Source organism: Trichomycterus rosablanca, chromosome 10, assembly GCF_030014385.1.
Source record: "Trichomycterus rosablanca isolate fTriRos1 chromosome 10, fTriRos1.hap1, whole genome shotgun sequence".
Taxonomy (NCBI): domain Eukaryota; kingdom Metazoa; phylum Chordata; class Actinopteri; order Siluriformes; family Trichomycteridae; genus Trichomycterus; species Trichomycterus rosablanca.
In genome coordinates, this window is record NC_085997.1 from 20,697,950 (window position 1) to 20,717,402 (window position 19,453).

Sequence of the window (19,453 nt, forward strand, 5' to 3'; positions counted from 1 at the left end):
GGGGTGTATTCCTGCCTGGCCTTCATTTACATTACAATAATTGTTTGTTTGTTTGTTTGTTTATTAGGATTTTAACGTTAATGTTTTACACTTTGGTTACATTCATGACCAAAGATTCATCAGTTCACAAGGTTATATCGAACACAGTCATGGGCAATTCTGTATCTCCAATTCACCTCACTTGCATGTCATTGGACTGTGGAAGGAAACCAGAGCACCCGGAGTAAACCCATGCAGACACGAAGAGAACATGCAAACTCCACGCAGAAAGGACCCGGACCGCCCCACCTGGGGATCGAACCCAGGACCTTCTTGCTGTGAGGTGACACTTAGCCACCATGTCGCCCACCTTACAATACTTAAATTGGTATCTAATTACAGGCAAGCAGTTGAAGGTTGAGGACCTCACTTGAACCAGCAACCTTCTGATTACCCATCCAGTACCTTAACCACTGAGCTACTGCCTTACTACTGCCTTTTTTTTAATTAGCCATATTATTTAATATTATATATTATTCATAATTTTTTACTTAGCCATATTATTTAATGTTTTACTTTTACGTTTGTAGCATTTATGTGTTTTATCATGTCTTAATGTTAATTATTTGTGTATTATATAATAATGATTATATTTTGATTATTATGTAATATTATTTACTATAACAACAGCACAATATTTCTTATAACTGGATGAGTGATTTTTGTTAAAACTAAATTAAATATTATTTTTGTTCCACATTGTTTGTCCACATTCACATGGCTTGCTTATTAGGACAAGCTTTATATGAGGATTTTTGCCCGTTTCTCTCCTCTACTGCTGTCTTATTTATTTAAAGCCACAGTAAAATCCTCCCACACTGCTGCCCTTCCTCATAATACGCATGAACTTTTAATACAGTAATCAAGTCAAGATAATTAAATGAAAGTTTCAAACATCTGGCAAGGATTTTTTTTCTCTTTCCTGGGCTAATAAGCCCCCTCGTCGTGGGGCAGCAAACATAATTTTAAAAAGATGTGCTGGTTTAATGCTTAATAGGCATGCTGCATCAAAGATTAATATCTAGAATGCTATTAAAACTCAAGGACAGCCTTGAATGTTAATTAGAAAATGTAATCACAAGCATCACCATGGTCTAATTGGCACAAATACTATCTCCAAATTCCCAAAGACGCGCTTGTTATTGCCATGGCAGACCTCATGTCAGAAAGAGCCGACCAGTAACAAAGAAATGGATATAGACTATAGCACACCAGCTAAGTAACACCATCCTTAATGTTAAATATACTGGTAATCTAATATTGTGACTTGGATGAGCTTATCAACAATCAATATTACAATCTGTCCATTTATTTTATTTAAAAAAGTCAGTAATAAATTAAGTGCATTAAATATATCCACTGTCCTTTCAGAAAGCTGAAACTGGGAAGAACACCAAAAGTTAGACAGTAGTGGTTAAAAATTCAGAAAATTGATGAGAATGTGGAGACATGTTGGCTCTTTATATAAAATTCTTTAATATGCAAAATATATTTAAATGTATACTAGTAGTACTAGCTGTAAGATGGAAAGTGGATGTCCTAGCAATCTTAGTGATTTCTACTGTACAGTATCTCTAGGAAGCTTTGGACCCACCATGGACAGACCAGAATGAACCAGTTAGTCATCAATCATCATCACAAAATCATTGTTCCTAGTTAAGGTGTAGCTCGTAACTCTTGACTGTGACTATTATTAGTAACCATTTAATCATGATCAGAACCATTTAATGTACCCATTTAGTAATCATTAAATCCTTCCCCAGATTTTGGGGAAATCGGTAAAACTGCAACCTTGACCAGAATAAAGCGGTGGTAAAACAGGAATTATTTGATTTTGTAAACTAAGATGTCAAACTTTTCAACAAGACAACGCTCAGGTGGCGCAGCGGTAAAACACACTAGCACACTAGAGCTGACATTTCGAACTCGTCGGTTCGAAACTCAGCTCTGCCATCCAGCAGGCTGTTGTTCAAGTGGGGTGTCGGAGGGGGATTCATCATAACTGATGCAATTATGACCTCTGCTGGATGGTTGATAATGCATTGACAGAGACGAGGGATAATGCATTGATCAGGGTATGGTTCTCTGTATACAAAGGCTGATTGCTAGCACCTGCACAGAGATGAGGGATAATACATTGATCAGGGTTTGGCTCTTCGTACACAAAGCTGATCCGCATGTAAACTCACATCTTGCAGGTGAAAAGATGCAGTCGGCTACTTTACACATGTCGGAGGGGGTGTGTGTCAGTCTCGACTCTGCTCAGTCAGAGTGGAGGTCAACATCAGTAGAGAGGAAGCGTAATGCAATTGGGTAATTGGATACAACTAAATTGGGAGGAAAATTGAGGGAAAAAAAAAACAAACAAACAAAAAAACAAGACAACATCCTCAAACCTCAAGCAAAATAAAACTAGGTTGAAAGTTTACAATTTGTCTATTTAAACTCTAGAAATTAAATTAATTTTAATTACAATTAATTTAACAGTTAATTAATTTAACTGTAGATGTCTTGAAGCTATACTAGACAACAATGACTTTGTCAGTGTTATTTTTTGACATCTGATTACTAATGGTTATGGACAAGCCGCAGCACAAAGCTAAACCGCACATAAACTCGCCTCAAGCAGGTGAAAAGTTGCAGTCGGCTACTGCGCACGTGTCGGAGGGGGCTTGTGTTAGTCTGGGCTCTCCTCAGTTAGATGAAGATCAACATCAGTAGAGAGGAAGCATAATGTGATCGGCTAATTGCAAAAAACAACAACAACAACAACCTAAAATAAAATTAGGTTAAAAATGTACAATTCGTCATTTTAAGCTTTCGAAATTAAAGTCAATTTAATTACAATTAAAATACAATCCTGTAATTAAGTTAATTAATTAAACTATAAATGTCTTGAAGCTATACTTGGCAACAATGACTTTGTCAGTATTATATTTTGGTATCTGAATACTAATGGTTATGGGCAAGCCATAGCCTAGTGGTTAAGGTACAGGACTAGTAATCAGAACCACTGACAGGTTGCTGCTGTTGGGCCCCTGAACAGGGCCCTTAACCCTCAATTAACCCTCAGGATTATATACTGCAACTGTGATGTAAGTTGCTTCGGATAAAAGTGTCTGCTAAATGCCGAAAATATAAATGTAAAATGTAAAGTACAAGTCAAAATACATAGTGATACAGTGTGATTTATGCACTAAAAGTTTACTTATTAAAAAAAAATTAAAATGGTTGTATGAATACTTGTTTCCCTTCTACTGCATATGTAGACTTACCCTACAATCCAGTATATGATTTTCTATTAACAACAATGTCATAAATTATTGATTATGGCTAATACCTCTGGGCTGTTGAATGTAAATGTTTTCCCTGGCTCTCTGACCCAAAGATACATGAACCATATGTCTGAAACCCTCGGAGGCCTTCCCAAACTGGCCCTGCATTAATTTATTACTGACATTAGCAGTGATTTCACAAATTAGAGCAGGCTTCACACTTTCAAACTGCTGCTCTGTGAATAATGCCCAGTTTGATCTAGATCTCATTATCTTTACAAGCACTATTTCAGTCACGTTAAACATAACCATAGCGCTAATGTGTTCACACACAAAACAATCCAAATGCTTCTGACGACATTTTGCCTTTTTGCTCTTCTTTATTTCTTATATTGCTTCAGATCGGTGAACAAGAACGACGTAATATTATAAATTTGCTCCTGATTTGCTTGTGATCTTCCCAGAGGTGCAGTAAGTAATAAATGGCTGTCAGGCTAGGCTGGCATTTTGGCCTTGTGCATCTTTCTTGGAACCGACTTTCATGGAATAAATGGAAGAAGATTTATTAGGATTAAGTCTCAAAAGCTTATAAATTATGCATGCACCCTTAAATTACCATTCAGTAGTGTTCTTGGAGGACACTGAGGATCAGTGAGTCATTGTGCATTAAGCTGAGCTGCCTGGTCTGTTTATTGTGTACCGTACACATGTGTGGAATCTGAACCTGAACACAGCAATGCTATGTTTCATAGAGCTTCCATTTAATGTTGTGCACACCAAAAAAGAGAGACTAAAATTAACTAAAGATTTATGCATTTCATGTAATAAATAAGTAAGCACAGGCACAGCAATTAATAACTCTAGCCCACTACTGCTTGGATCTAAGGTTCGTATTCCCAGCAGTGCTTTTGGCCAGTCAGGTGTCTACATACAGACATGATTGGTCATGTCTGGAGAGTTGGTGTAGACCCCTCAATGGACTGGCATCCTGTCCGGCATGTATTGCTGCATTGCACCCAATGATTCTGGATACAACTGGACCTTCCACAACCCTGACCAGAATAAAGTTCTCAGCAGCTTCTAATTAATGATAGACCTGTTTTAGTGGTTCTTATACTTGTGATCAGCAACAAACTTCACTTCAAGGTGCTGATTTTGGGGCTTGAGGTGAGGCAAAGGCTTGTTTAAGCCTACAGCAATGTAAAACTTGCATGGCCGTGGGCAGGGTTATGATTGCCCTGGCTTCAGATTCGTGGATTATAGATTACCCTTTTAAGTACTTTGTCCTAACTGACAGTGCTTTTGCTAGTAGTTCTTGAAACTGAAGTTGCTTACAAATTGCTACAACATTCCTGAATTGTATGTATTTAGGATAATAACAAACTTGTTAAAATCCCTACTTTGTTTAGCCCACAATGTGACGAATGCTTAGAGACGTATTAGGATGCAGGTTCAGGCTTTCCTTTACAAGGGTGTAAGTTTAGAAAAACAGTCTGAAAACAGAATCAAAGAATCATGATCAGAAAACAGGCGATGGTCAGTCGATCAGCAAGGATGCTTAAACAGTCTAGGTAAACCATCACTATCAAGAACAGAACAGTCTATGTTCAGGACATTAAGCAGCATGTTTTAGAAACCGATCAGTACAGACTCTGGTGATGCTCTGATACCTCACACTGATCTGCAAATAAAAAGGGTTTAAATAGACAGAAGAACAAGGCCAAATCCAAATTCAACACAAGTGAAACAGATCAAGGTGATTAACTAAACTCAAAACATGTGTGTGAAAACAAATTTCATATTAAGGATATACAGTTTGTCTATCCAAAAATAACAAGAGTAATAATAATACTAATATCACTACTAATACTACTACAACAACTACTACTACTATTACTACTATTACTACTACTACTACTACTACCACCACTATTTTTACTACTACTACTGCCACTACTATTCCTACTACTATTCCTACTACTACTACTGCTACTACTAATAATACTACTACCACAACTACTACTACTAATACTACTACCACAACTAATACTATTACTACAACTACTAATACTACTACTAATAATAATACTACTAATACTATTTATTTTACTACTACTAATAATAATAATACTATTACTACTACTAATACTACTACTACTACTACTAATACTATTACTACTACTACAAATACTACTACTACTAATAATAATAATAATAATAATACTATTTCTACTACTGCTACTACGAATAATACTACTACCACTACCACAACTACTACTACTTATACTACTACCACTACCACAACTACTACTAATACTACTACCACTACTACTACTACTAATAATAATAATAATAATACTATTTATTTTACTACTACTACTACTGCTATTACTACTAATACTATTACTACTACTACTACTAATAATAATAATAATACTTCTATTACTACTACTACAAATACTACTACTATTACTGCTACTACTAATACTATTACTACTACAACTACTACTACTAATAATAATAATGATACTTCTATTACTACTACTAATACTACTACTACTACTACTTTTAATACTTATAATAATAATAATAAGTAAACACATTGTTAATCATTTATTAATTGATTGATTGACTGATTGATGTTCAGCCCCACCCTGTTCAGGACCAATTAAAAAAAAATTCTACTCCAGTTAGCCAAATTAAATTGACAATTAGGTTTAATTTCACCATTTACACACAGGCATGTTTATAACCAGACCTGTTGAAATAAAAAGTCATAGGAAAATACCAGTCTACAAAGTTTGCTAAGCCATTGCTAAGGCTCTGAGACTCCAGGGAACCACAATGAAATACATTATCCCCCAGAGAAACCTGGCATACTAAAATTTCACCAGTAATGTATTGCCAACTCTTCAAAAGGTCACAAAAGAACGTAAACGAGCATCTCAAGAACTGCAGGTCTTAATTACCTCAATTTAGGTCAGTGTATACAATTTCACAACTAGACCCCAAGACTTTTGGAATAATATTCTGTGGAGTGATTAGTCAAATGTTGAATCTTTGGGAAGATGTTACATCTGATTATGTCCTGTTACACCTGGTGTAAATCTTGTACTGCATTATGCAGCAAGGCAATGATCTGAAGCACACAAGCAAGTCCACCACTGAAAGGCTTAATGGAATGAAATTAAGGATTGGAGTATCTGAGTCAAAGTTCAGATTGTTGATTTTGGCTCACATAAAGTGAACTTGTCACCCATTACGGTTAGTATTTGCTCATTTAGTTGGACACTTGTCTGTGTCCACACAGTTCTTATGACTGATTTGCTGTCAGATCAAGGTTGTTCAATTTCTGTTCTCAGCAATCTGAAAATCTAGCATGATACACAACTAGGTGCTTCATTAATCTTGTACCTGTCCTCTTCAGGCCTGAAGAAGAGAAGAGAAGAGGAGAGTGAGGATAAGATGTCAGATTCCTTCCTGCTTTGCATTCAGCTGTATATCTCATACAACACCTGGTCCATTAATTAATTCCTTATCAAGAAGTCCAGCAGCGATTGGATATAATGATAACCAATCAGTTCGCTTTGCTTCTGCTGTTGTCCATCACTGAATGGAGCTCAGCCTTACTCCGCCCAGTGCCTGGAAATAGAATTGCAGATAAAGATGGACGGACACTTCTCCGATCAAAGCGTGGATGGATGTGGAATAGTTTCTTTCTTTTGGAGGAGTGGACTGGAAACGGAAAGCAATATGTGGGCAAGGTAAGTGCTGTGATCAATCATCGACTGTTGGTTTGGGGGGCCATATTGGATTAATATAGGATGGAATACAGTCACATAACTGACTATACAAAAGCAAGCGAAGACCGGTGAACACCCAGTTTAGATAAAAGTGCACAACACAGAGCAAGTAACAGAATCAAGGCCATGAGTGACTTTTAAATTACGTTTTTATGCAATTTAGTGACTCTGTTAACCAGTGAATTCAAATTATTGTCTTGTAAATTACTTAGCCAATCTGATGTCAGCACAGTGTAAATGTTTGGCCTGGCTGCACACATTTAATGTGTGAAATATTTAATATTTAATATGTAAAATTTAAACATCAGTACTCATGTGAGCAAATGGCACTTACAAACTAGTCCCAATGATTTTGTATTGCTAAACAAACACTGGCTCAGCAGAGATTTTTAATAAACTGCTCTGCCATGACAAACCGAAGATAAACACACTAAAGCACAGAAGTTAAAGCTCCACTCAGTCCCTCTTGCTTCAATACATAGAATGTGGCTTATGCCTACACTGCATTTAATTATGAATTGCATTCTAATACACTTTGGAACCCGGCTAGAAGGAAAATTAAAGTTGAATAGTTAGAAGTGTAATTTAATTAATTGAATTAATTGTAATTAATTAAATTTGCACTTATTCACAATCATACTATACAATAATCCACAACAAGAGTGAAGAGTCAAGTGCAGGTTTATTAGACAAAACTCAGAGTCCAAAACCGTCTCTCTCATTACAAAAACACTGATTACAACTCAGAAAACATAAACCAGTGCAAAGAATCTTAACCTGATCAGAAAAACAAGAATACAACCGCTCAGAATTGCAGGGCATGGCCAATACAAGACTTCACAAGGACATTTAACAGAACAGGGGTGTTATATAAACAAAATGACCGCTGATTAGAAACAGGTGAAAACACATGGCCTAGAATTCAGGTGAGAGCAACATCTGTGGGCGTGGAGGGGAACCAGCAGCTGTAGATGTGACACAATTACACCAGAAACATTGATTGGAACCAGGCAAAAAGAGAAATGATGTTGGGACAGGGGCAAAAAGAGAAATGATATTGGGAAGGGCAATGGGCATGTTACAGTGCTGAGAGTTTTCTTTTCAATCCATTTAAAAGGAACATTTTTTAACACAAGATTTCAAACAATGTAGGTGTTTTACCATCTATTGTATAAAATAATATAAAGAATAAATAAATAAAGGAAATCCAGAGTAGTCTCAGTTAGTGTGGGGCAAGACCGGAAACCACATGGGCTACAAAATACTTTCAGAAATCTGTGGTTACTTAATACAGTCTGATTTCAGAATTCCAGCAAAACAATACCAGTTCTTCATTTGCATATTACATACTACAACAGCTTGGTCCAACAGATACACAGATTGTGCATGAATGAACTGCCTGCAGTTGAGATTTGATGATCAGAGGGGAGTAAGACATCAGTGACCATGGACTGGAACAGCTGAAGTCTTGTATCAAGCAAAAATGGGCAAAAATTAAATTGTAAAACTGCAATATTTAGTTGTCCCAATTTAAAAGTGGAATTAACAGGGAAGGTGAGGTAAACATGATAAACATGCCTCTGTCCCAACTTCCCACATATTTTTTTTTTCTTTTTGTCTCAAATGTCTCAACAGATTTTTGTTTTTATTTCATTTAACTAAAAGTCCCAATTTACGGGAGATGAAAAGTTTTAGAATAGTGAATTTTTATACTCTTAACTTTTTTATAGGGGTGATATACAGTGTATTGATGACTTAAAAAATGGTCTAATTGATTAGCAAAGCTGTTTTGTGGTGCTTTATGCAACTTTGTGACTCATAGATTAATGCATGTGCCATATAAGCTAAAAAAGCCCTAGTTCTAAATAGTTTTGCTGTTCTTATATCTTATTGCATGGAAAATACCTCAGCCAAACTGACAAGGGACAATCTAGTGCCAGTAGTTAGTACAGTATGAACAAAAATGCCTTGTTGATATTTAATATATTATTGTTAATTACAATTATTTCATTTTGTTTTAGATATGTCTACATTTTACCATGTAGACTGCATGGTTAAAACATTAGGGACTTTAGTTTTTAGGGCATTATTTTTGTGCTTTATCCACATCTATTGCAAAAATTGGTATAAATTGAATGAAAGGATGGATGGACGGACAGACAGACAGACAGATTTTGTTTTCAGTCTGACTGTGCCCTTGTGGACAAAGCAAGGTCAAAAGCATGGTCCATAAAGATATTTATTGCAAACCAGGCCTCATCCAACTATTGTGCCTTTACAAATAAATGGATTTTATACTGAATGGCCACTAATTACCACAGACAAAACCCAAGCACAAATCCTCCATAAACAGTAGAAGCTTCCACTCGACACTTTGACACTTCATGAATACAAAATGCCAACCCATCACAGCTTAAATCCCTCACTGCAAGTTAGAAACAGTAACTGAAGCACCTTAGTTCACCTCTAGCACAACTCAGAATCCTTCTCCATGTACTTCACAGCTTTTAATAGGTGCATCTGCCAACAAACAGCTCACTGATAAAATCACAATTGCAAAAGTGTTCTTCACAGCCTGCATGGCATCAGATCAGAGTGAAGTGCTTGTCAAGCCATTGGCGTTAGCGCCGTGTTCTGAGACAGCCATAATTTAGAAAGCAGTGGTTACACTCCTGAGGGGGAGGAGGGAAATGAGGGCAACTGTCGGCAGCCAATTTGTTGAGGAAGCTCGCTTTCATCACTCCCATCATCTCACCCAAGTAAACAAGTGTCATGAGCTGGGGTTTGGGGCAGTGAGGGGACGTGAAACTGTGAGCGCCAACTGATAGCATCTCATATTCACACGTCTGTAAAGTGCAATACGGATTTCATCTGGTAACGGAAACACGCACAACAGCTGAGAAAAAAGCAAATGAATGTGAGAAATAAAACGAATCACTCAGGAAAAGCTGGGAAAATTGTATTCTTCAGACAGCGCTGTGTTGATGAGATGAAGCACTAAAGCAGTAGAGACTGGGACAAGTTCATCAGCAGAGGTTGGGTTGGAGTAATCAGTGGTTTGGCCTTCTTCCCAGTGCTTTTATGCTTCTGTTTGTTTACTCTCTTCAGCTTGTTCCCACCAGAGATGGCTAGTTTCTCTGGCATCACAGCAATCGCGTGCAATTGGTTCTAGCCAACCATAGAAGTGCCAAAAAGACATAAAGCCACCGAAAATTCCCACATGACGTTTCGATGAGAATTCTGAGAAACCTCTACAACTGAAGTTAAAATGAACATGATGTGTACTTGTAATATGCATATTTCTAATGACAGGCTCTAAACTTTAGTTATTTCTGGTTTTTTTGTGGAAATTTGACAGCAGCTATGCAAAAAGGCCTATGGTGATAGAAAACTTGCTTTACTGTGGACAGTATTATCTTTGTTTGAGCAGCTCTGGTTAATGACACTTCTATTGGTAGTTTTTTAAGTAAACCTAAATCATCTGAACAAAATTCCTCATTATAGGTTGACTGTTGGTTGACAAGTGTCATGCGATTGTTTGTATTACTTGTATTCATTAACTTTGGACCTGAAGTTGCCAAAAGAAATTTACATTCCTATCTGGTAAAAATGATCCTAGTACCAGTACAGACCTTTCAGTTTCCATTTTGATGCTTAAGATTTTGTCAAAGTGCACTCTAATTAACCCTATGAATATAGAAAAAGGATGCTTCTGTATTAGAAGAGTGGATCATTCTGGTCTGCTTACTTGAATTAACACAGTTTTAGTCACAACCATTCTATTTTATCCAGGCTTGGGACCTGTGCTGAGAGTGCACTGACAAGTACACCTTCAGACGGCTAAGCTAGATTTAGATTTAGGAGGCCATGCCACCAAGTTAAGTGACATTTTACAAAATTTTTCATGAGTTAAAATTATGCAGTCACAGAAAAACATTCATTCATTCATTTTCTTATCCGCTTATCCAATTAGGGTCGTGGGATGGGGGGGTGCTGAAGTCTATCCCAGGGCAGACACACACACACATACACACCCATTCACTTATAGGGCAATTCAGTGTCTCCAATTAACCGGGCTGCATGTTTTTGGACTGGGAGGAAACCGGAGCTCCCGGAGGAAACACACACAGACACGGGGAGAGCATACAAACTCCGCACAGAAAGGACCCGGACCGCCCCGCCTTCTTGGGACCTTCTTGCTGTGAGCAAAACAGAAAAAATAAAATAAAATAAAAGATCCTTACAAATGTATATGACCAATACCTTTAATTGTTTATTAATAATCCCATCAATTGTGTGTGTGTGTGTGTGTGCATTTGCAAGTTTGAGCTTGTGTATTACTCTTTGAATAAGCACTTGAAAGCCCAGCAAGAACATATCTAAGCTGTTGATGACCCATCTGTCTGTGTGAAAATTCAGCTGGCATTGCCAAGTTCAGTAAGAAGCTGACAATACCAGCTGGAAAATAAACAGGGTATATATATATATATATATATATATATATATATATACAGTGTATCACAAAAGTGAGTACACCCCTCACATTTCTGCAGATATTTAAGTATATCTTTTCATGGGACAACACTGACAAAATGACACTTTGACACAATGAAAAGTAGTCTGTGTGCAGCTTATATAACAGTGTAAATTTATTCTTCCCTCAAAATAACTCAATATACAGCCATTAATGTCTAAACCACCGGCAACAAAAGTGAGTACACCCCTTAGTGAAAGTTCCTGAAGTGTCAATATTTTGTGTGGCCACCATTATTTCCCAGAACTGCCTTAACTCTCCTGGGCATGGAGTTTACCAGAGCTTCACAGGTTGCCACTGGAATGCTTTTCCACTCCTCCATGACGACATCACGGAGCTGGCGGATATTCGAGACTTTGCGCTCCTCCACCTTCCGCTTGAGGATGCCCCAAAGATGTTCTATTGGGTTTAGGTCTGGAGACATGCTTGGCCAGTCCATCACCTTTACCCTCAGCCTCTTCAATAAAGCAGTGGTCGTCTTAGAGGTGTGTTTGGGGTCATTATCATGCTGGAACACTGCCCTGCGACCCAGTTTCCGGAGGGAGGGGATCATGCTCTGCTTCAGTATTTCACAGTACATATTGGAGTTCATGTGTCCCTCAATGAAATGTAACTCCCCAACACCTGCTGCACTCATGCAGCTTCAGACCATGGCATTCCCACCACCATGCTTGACTGTAGGCATGACACACTTATCTTTGTACTCCTCACCTGATTGCCGCCACACATGCTTGAGACCATCTGAACCAAACAAATTAATCTTGGTCTCATCAGACCATAGGACATGGTTCCAGTAATCCATGTCCTTTGTTGACATGTCTTCAGCAAACTGTTTGCGGGCTTTCTTGTGTAGAGACTTCAGAAGAGGCTTCCTTCTGGGGTGACAGCCATGCAGACCAATTTGATGTAGTGTGCGGCGTATGGTCTGAGCACTGACAGGCTGACCCCCCACCTTTTCAATCTCTGCAGCAATGCTGACAGCACTCCTGCGCCTATCTTTCAAAGACAGCAGTTGGATGTGACGCTGAGCACGTGCACTCAGCTTCTTTGGACGACCAACGCGAGGTCTGTTCTGAGTGGACCCTGCTCTTTTAAAACGCTGGATGATCTTGGCCACTGTGCTGCAGCTCAGTTTCAGGGTGTTGGCAATCTTCTTGTAGCCTTGGCCATCTTCATGTAGCGCAACAATTCGTCTTTTAAGATCCTCAGAGAGTTCTTTGCCATTAGGTGCCATGTTGGAACTTTCAGTGACCAGTATGAGAGAGTGTGAGAGCTGTACTACTAAATTGAACACACCTGCTCCCTATGCACACCTGAGACCTAGTAACACTAACAAATCACATGACATTTTGGAGGGAAAATGACAAGCAGTGCTCAATTTGGACATTTAGGGGTGTAGTCTCTTAGGGGTGTACTCACTTTTGTTGCCGGTGGTTTAGACATTAATGGCTGTATATTGAGTTATTTTGAGGGAAGAATAAATTTACACTGTTATATAAGCTGCACACAGACTACTTTTCATTGTGTCAAAGTGTCATTTTGTCAGTGTTGTCTAATGAAAAGATATACTTAAATATCTGCAGAAATGTGAGGGGTGTACTCACTTTTGTGATACACTGTATATATATATATACTGTATATATATATATACCCTGTTTATCCTACAATCTAATGTAATTTGCTATATAAAGGGTGTAACGTTTTTTCACTTCCAAGGTGACATGTTCTGTCTGTGTTTACAAATATATATGTAAGTAATTATAAAGGGCGGCACGATGGCTCACAGCAAGAAGGTCCTGGGTTTGATCCCCAGGCGGGGCGGTCCGGGTCCTTTCTGTGTGGAGTTTGCAAGTCCTTCCCATGTCTGCGTGGGTTTCCTCTGGGAGCTCCGGTTTCCTCCCACAGTCCAAAAACATGCAGCCAGGTTAATTGGAGACACTGAATTGCCCTATAGGTGAGTGTGTGTGTCTGCCCTGCGATGGACTGGATGTGAGTGAGTGAGTAATTATAAAGTATAATAAATATATGCCCAACAAGTGTATACAACACTTCCAATAGTTCACACGGTTCATCCACAGTTAGTGCTAACAATTGCAAAAATTAATCATTCAAAATACATTACATTCTTTCAGTGTTGTGTATGTTTCAGCATAAATGTACCCAGTCCCAAAAGCAAGGTAAAAAAAAATATATATTTAACAAGTTTGGAGTGGAGGAACTTTAGTGGAGTAGTTACACAGAGCCTTGACTTCAACCCCATTGAAAGCCTTAAACTGGTAACTGCCAGACCTTACAAACGCTCTTTTCACTGACACACTACAAACTCTTGTGGAAAGTCTTTTTGAAAGAGCCACAAAAAGCGGCCAAACTACAAATCGATGTCTATTATTTTGGATTTGGAAGTAGAACAAGCTTATTGTCTGGTTTCTCATACTTTGGCCATATAGTGTGCAATTCAAACTTAAACCTTTTTTTCCAAATAAAATTAACTATTTCATGTATACACATTTTCTATCTTGTGAGGGCATACAATAAAGACCCAGTTATTAAGTTAAAAACAATGTACACAGAATATTCAACATGGTGGCTTTAACTAAACAGCTAAAAGAGGAAAATTGCAGCACTTCATTTGCTTAAAGTGCACTTGGTACTAGATTGTCATTAGTAAGTAAAAGGAAATGTGGCAAGTTACACTGAAGTGCTAGTACTCGGCATGCAGTTGGCTTCCTTTTGTGGAGGCGGCTGGTGTGCGGGCAGTAGCTCACATGCTGTTCCATCAGCACTATTGATGTGAACAAAATCCTATTAACCTTCCTGAGCCCTGTGATTCACTGAGTAAGTAAACAAGCTCATACTCTTCCATCTTCTCTTTGCCCTCACTCAACCCTTCCTTACAAGCTCTTGCCTGATCCTCCACACTTGACTTCTCCAGAACAGACTGCATAAAGAACAATAAACAGCTACCACGTGTGTGCTTCCAATCCGATCATTACCATATTTCAGCGGCTGTCTATATATTCCAGTGATCATGTCACCGGCGCACTTAACCCCTTTAAATTGATGGCAAATGTTGACTTTTTTCTGTCAAAAGGATATAAAGTAGCAGCTGTTTCATTAAGAAGTGTCATAGACAATTGCATCATGTCCACTATGTGCACACACATAATCAGGGCCTTACTGTTTTTTTTTTTATTAAAATTAAATTTATTAATTAGAATCTGCATTTGAAGCAGACATATGAACTCTTTTCTGTGTATTCTAGACACCTGTTACTGCTCATTAGCTAATTGTCTGCTTGATGATACATGATTTAGGTAAACAAGTGTACACAAGTTAATGGAGTCACTTGAGCTTCTGTGTCAGATTTTAAAGTGCCATAGCGGTACAATTATGCACATGAAACTACACAATCATTTTGAATGACATGTCAATTACAAGCACGGCTGAAAAATATCTGTCTGCTTAGGGAAAACCTGAACCACACGTATTCTAATAAACTAAATCCCAAAATTCTTTTTTAGTCAGAACTGCGAATGATTGTCTGTTTTCTTTAAAAAGCAATCTCACCATCATTTTAGTAGACACTTTTGCAAACAATTTTGTAGACAATTTGTCAACATCAGTATATAACACATCAGTATTCCACACAAGAGACATGAGAGGTCAGAGGGGAGGTAATTGTCGATGTTCATGTGCCTTTCATGGTTTCAAACATGCTGCTCTACATCTGAAGTACTAAAAATAATTGTAAAATGATGAATTTATCAAAAGATGTAAAAGAAATCTAATAGTTATAGATGAATCGACTACATGGATGAGTGCACGGATGGATGAATGGAAAAATAAAAATAAAGCATAAAAATAAAGTAGATAGGAGAATTTGACAGAATGGATGGATGGATGAATGGATGGATGGATAGAAAAAAGGCAAGTGTGTCTGTGTCTAACCACTATAGGTTGCTTTTTTTCCTGCAGCACTAAGCAAGTGCTTACAGTCGAGGTATCAGGAGTTGTCAATGTTTTTTGCTCTGCTCTGCTCACAAATCCTGAATGTGTGTATTGGGTTAAATTCAGCAAGCAGCTTTACAGTCAAAGACTAATTTTGTGCTGTAAGAATTAGCTGAAGAGACTGAGGAGCTGCTTAGGACCATATAATCTCTGGTGCCATCTCTCTGAATCCTGTTTTATTATTATTATTTATTATTTTTTAAGATTATTATAATTAATCAGACACTTCAATCCATGACTTTATTCCCATCAGAATACCAACAGATGCCCTATATTACACCATTCTTCATCTCAAGGAGGTTTTTATCACTTGCAGCACTCATTACCCATAACAGATTGAACAAAGGCTATCTGTTCACATTGGTCAATGCCACAAAGAGTGCAGTGTAAGGCCAAAAAAGGCACTATGTTGTGCCAAAAAGTTTCCACTGAGCAAATGAGTTTGTAATCAGTATTCATTGCCATGCTGTGCTCTTCTGTAGTGTCCCTGAAATGCAGAGAGCTAGGGCAGCATACATGTCTAACCAAAACATTTTTAGAAATCACTGTAAATAGCCACTACATTGGTAATGGACTTTATTATTTTTTTCTCATAATCCTCAGAGGAGTTCTTTTTCTGGCCAGTAATTAGGACATCCTGCATGTTCCTCTGAGGCTACTGAGAGCAGCCGAATGTTGGCTACACTGTGGGAAAAATATAAAATGGGGGAGTGCTGATAACTGATAGTGTCAATAATGTCAATCAACATCTACAGTGAAAGCTATTCTGGGCTTGAGTTTACCTGAAATAAACTTATGCAAAGTGGAAATATATTGTGGTTTAGAACAACAATTTTGGTTATAGATTAAAGAAACCATCCAGATTCTCCCAGAAGTTTAAAAGGTCTTTCCATTGTATAGTTTTTGGAAAACTTGGAAGACAGTCACCTCTTTTGTAGATACATATTTGTTTGGGGTTTCTTTTTCCTTTTTTAATTCTTTAAAACACTTTTTTCAAACTCATGAGTTTACATTTGGTTAGAATTTTTGCCCTTATTAGTAATTATTTTAATTATTTTAATTATTAAACTTTCTTGGCCCTACTAATAATACCCTATTCTGGCCGCTCAGGTGGCGCAGCAGTAAAATATGCTAGCACACCAGAGCTAGGATTTCGAATACATCCTATCGAATCTCAGCTCTGCCATTCGGCTGGGTTGGGTGGCCACATGAACAACGATTGTCTGTTGTTCAGGGTGGGATGAACCGGACCAGGGTTCCTCTTAACTGGTGCAATTATGACCTCTCCTGGCTGATTAATGGCGCCTGCGCAGGGTTTGGGAATAATGCTGATCAGAGTGTGGCTCTCCAAGGACAAGGCTGATCCACATATGAACTCGCGTCTTGCAGGTGAAAAGATACAGCCGGTACTGTGCACGTGTCAGAGCTCCTCAGTCAGCAGTGGAGCGTTGTATCGGTAGAGGTGAAGCGTAACGCAATCAGGGTAATTGGATATGACTAGATTAGGGAAGGAAAATTGGGGTGAAGAATGGAAGACAAAAAAAAAATACCCTTTTCTAAAGGAACTTTTAAATCCATAAGCCCATATTTTATTTAAAACATTCCTACAGTAAGACTGGAGAAATGGTCTGGTATAAAAGTATCTCACTGGTTTATTGCTGTCACGGGGGCCTACGGCTAGACAAAAAGGGCGGGACACAAACGCAGAGATGTAAACTAAATAAATGATATTTATTAATAACAACAGACAAGACCAACAAAGCAGGGCTAAACAAAACTAAACACAGCTAACTAAACATAAACTAAGCATACGGCTAGTAACCTAAACTAAGTACACGGCTAGTAACATAAACTAAACACAAAGCTAAACACATGGCTAGCAACATAAACTAAGTACACGGCTAGAAACCTAAGCTAAACACAAATCTAAACACAAATCTAAACACAAAGACCAAAACAGAGTTCCACACCATAACCCAGTTCTGAAGAATAGTTCTCAGTGTCCTTTGAGAAGCTGCCTCCCTTTATAGGGAGCAGCTGGAGCTAATTAGCCCCGAAGATCCAATCAGGAACGGGGCGTGGCAGGAGACAGTGTGCTCATGGAGAGGGGGGCGTGGCACCTCAGGAGCACAAGAGCACACAGAGGCTGTCAGCGTTACATAACCCCCCCTCTAAAGGTACTCCTCCTGGAGTGCCTTTCAAAACAAAAACGAGGAGGTCCTGGACCCTGCGGGGCAAATTTGAAGTCATTAAAAATGTCCTCAGGCAGGCATGACAAAAGTTCAGATGCGCCGTCGGTGGGTGCTGATAAAGAACCAGGGGCACCCTCTGGGGGTGCTGACTTGACAGGAGCGCCTTTGGAGCCAGGAGTGCCCTCAGGGGGCACCGACTCGGGAACAAGAGCGCCATCGGAGGGCGCCAACTCGGGAACAGAAGCACCATCAAAGGACACCAACTCAGGAACAGGAGTGCCATCAGGGGGCACCAACTCGGGAACAGAAGTGCCGTCGGAGGACACCAACTCAGGAACAGAAGTGCCGTCGGAGGACACCAACTCGGGAACAGAAGTGCCGTCGGAGGACACCAACTCAGGAACAGAAGTGCCGTCGGAGGACACCAACTCAGGAACAGAAGTGCCGTCGGAGGACACCAACTCAGGAACAGAAGTGCCGTCGGAGGACACCAACTCAGGAACAGAAGTGCCGTCGGAGGACACCAACTCAGGAACAGAAGTGCCGTCGGAGGACACCAACTCGAGAACAAAAATCAACTGCGGTGAGCCTGGCGAAGAGGCTTCGGGAGTCAGCTGCGGTGAGCCTGGCGAAGAGGCTTCGGGAGTCAGCTGCGGTGAGCCTGGCGAAGAGGCTTCGGGAGTCAGCTGCGGTGAGCCTGGCGAAGAGGCTTCGGGAGTCAGCTGCGGTGAGCCTGGCGAAGAGGCTTCGGGAGTCAGCTGCGGTGAGCCTGGCGAAGAGGCTTCGGGAGTCAGCTGCGGTGAGCCTGGCGAAGAGGCTTCGGGAGTCAGCTGCGGTGAGCCTGGCGAAGAGGCTTCGGGAGTCAGCTGCGGTGAGCCTGGCGAAGAGGCTTCGGGAGTCAGCTGCGGTGAGCCTGGCGAAGAGGCTTCGGGAGTCAGCTGCGGTGAGCCTGGCGAAGAGGCTTCGGGAGTCAGCTGCGGTGAGCATGGCGAAGAGGCTCCGGGAGTCAGCTGAGTGGACCCTTGAGAAGAGGCGTCCGGAGTCAGCTGCGTGGACCCTTGAGAAGAGGCGTCCGGAGTCAGCTGCGTGGACCCTTGAGAAGAGGCATCCGGAGTCAGCTGCGTGGACCCTTGAGAAGAGGCGTCCGGAGTCAGCTGCGTGGACCCTTGAGAAGAGGCGTCCGGAGTCAGCTGCGTTGACCCTTGAGAAGAGGCTTCCGGAGTCAGCTGCGTGGACCCTTGAGAAGAGGCGTCCGGAGTCAGCTGCGTTGACCCTTGAGAAGAGGCGTCCGGAGTCAGCTGCGAGGACCCTTGAGAAGAGGCGTCCGGAGTCAGCTGCGAGGACCCTGGCGAAGAGGCGTCCGGAGTCAGCTGCGGTGAGCCTGGCGAAGAGGCTTCGGGAGTCAGCTGCGGTGAGCCTGGCGAAGAGACTTCGGGAGTCAGCTGCGGTGAGCCTGGCGAAGAGGCTTCGGGAGTCAGCTGCGAGGACCCTGGCGAAGAGGCGTCCGGAGTCAGCTGCGAGGACCCTGGCGAAGAGGCGTCCAGAGTCAGCTGCGAGGACCCTTGAGAGGCGTCCGAAGTCACTTGAGAAACCACTGGAGAA

General features: G+C 40.1%; 1 protein-coding gene across 1 annotated transcript in view; it reads left to right on the forward strand.

Annotated features, from left to right (window-relative positions):
• Window positions 1-6,814: 6,814 nt before the first annotated feature.
• LOC134321840 (cadherin-10) overlaps window positions 6,815-19,453 on the forward strand; it is a 67,885-nt gene continuing 55,246 nt past the window's right edge. The window contains exon 1 of the mRNA XM_063003678.1: window positions 6,815-7,078. Coding sequence (XP_062859748.1) covers window positions 6,881-7,078 — 198 coding nt within the window. The 5' untranslated portion in view covers window positions 6,815-6,880. The remainder of the gene's footprint in view (window positions 7,079-19,453) is intronic.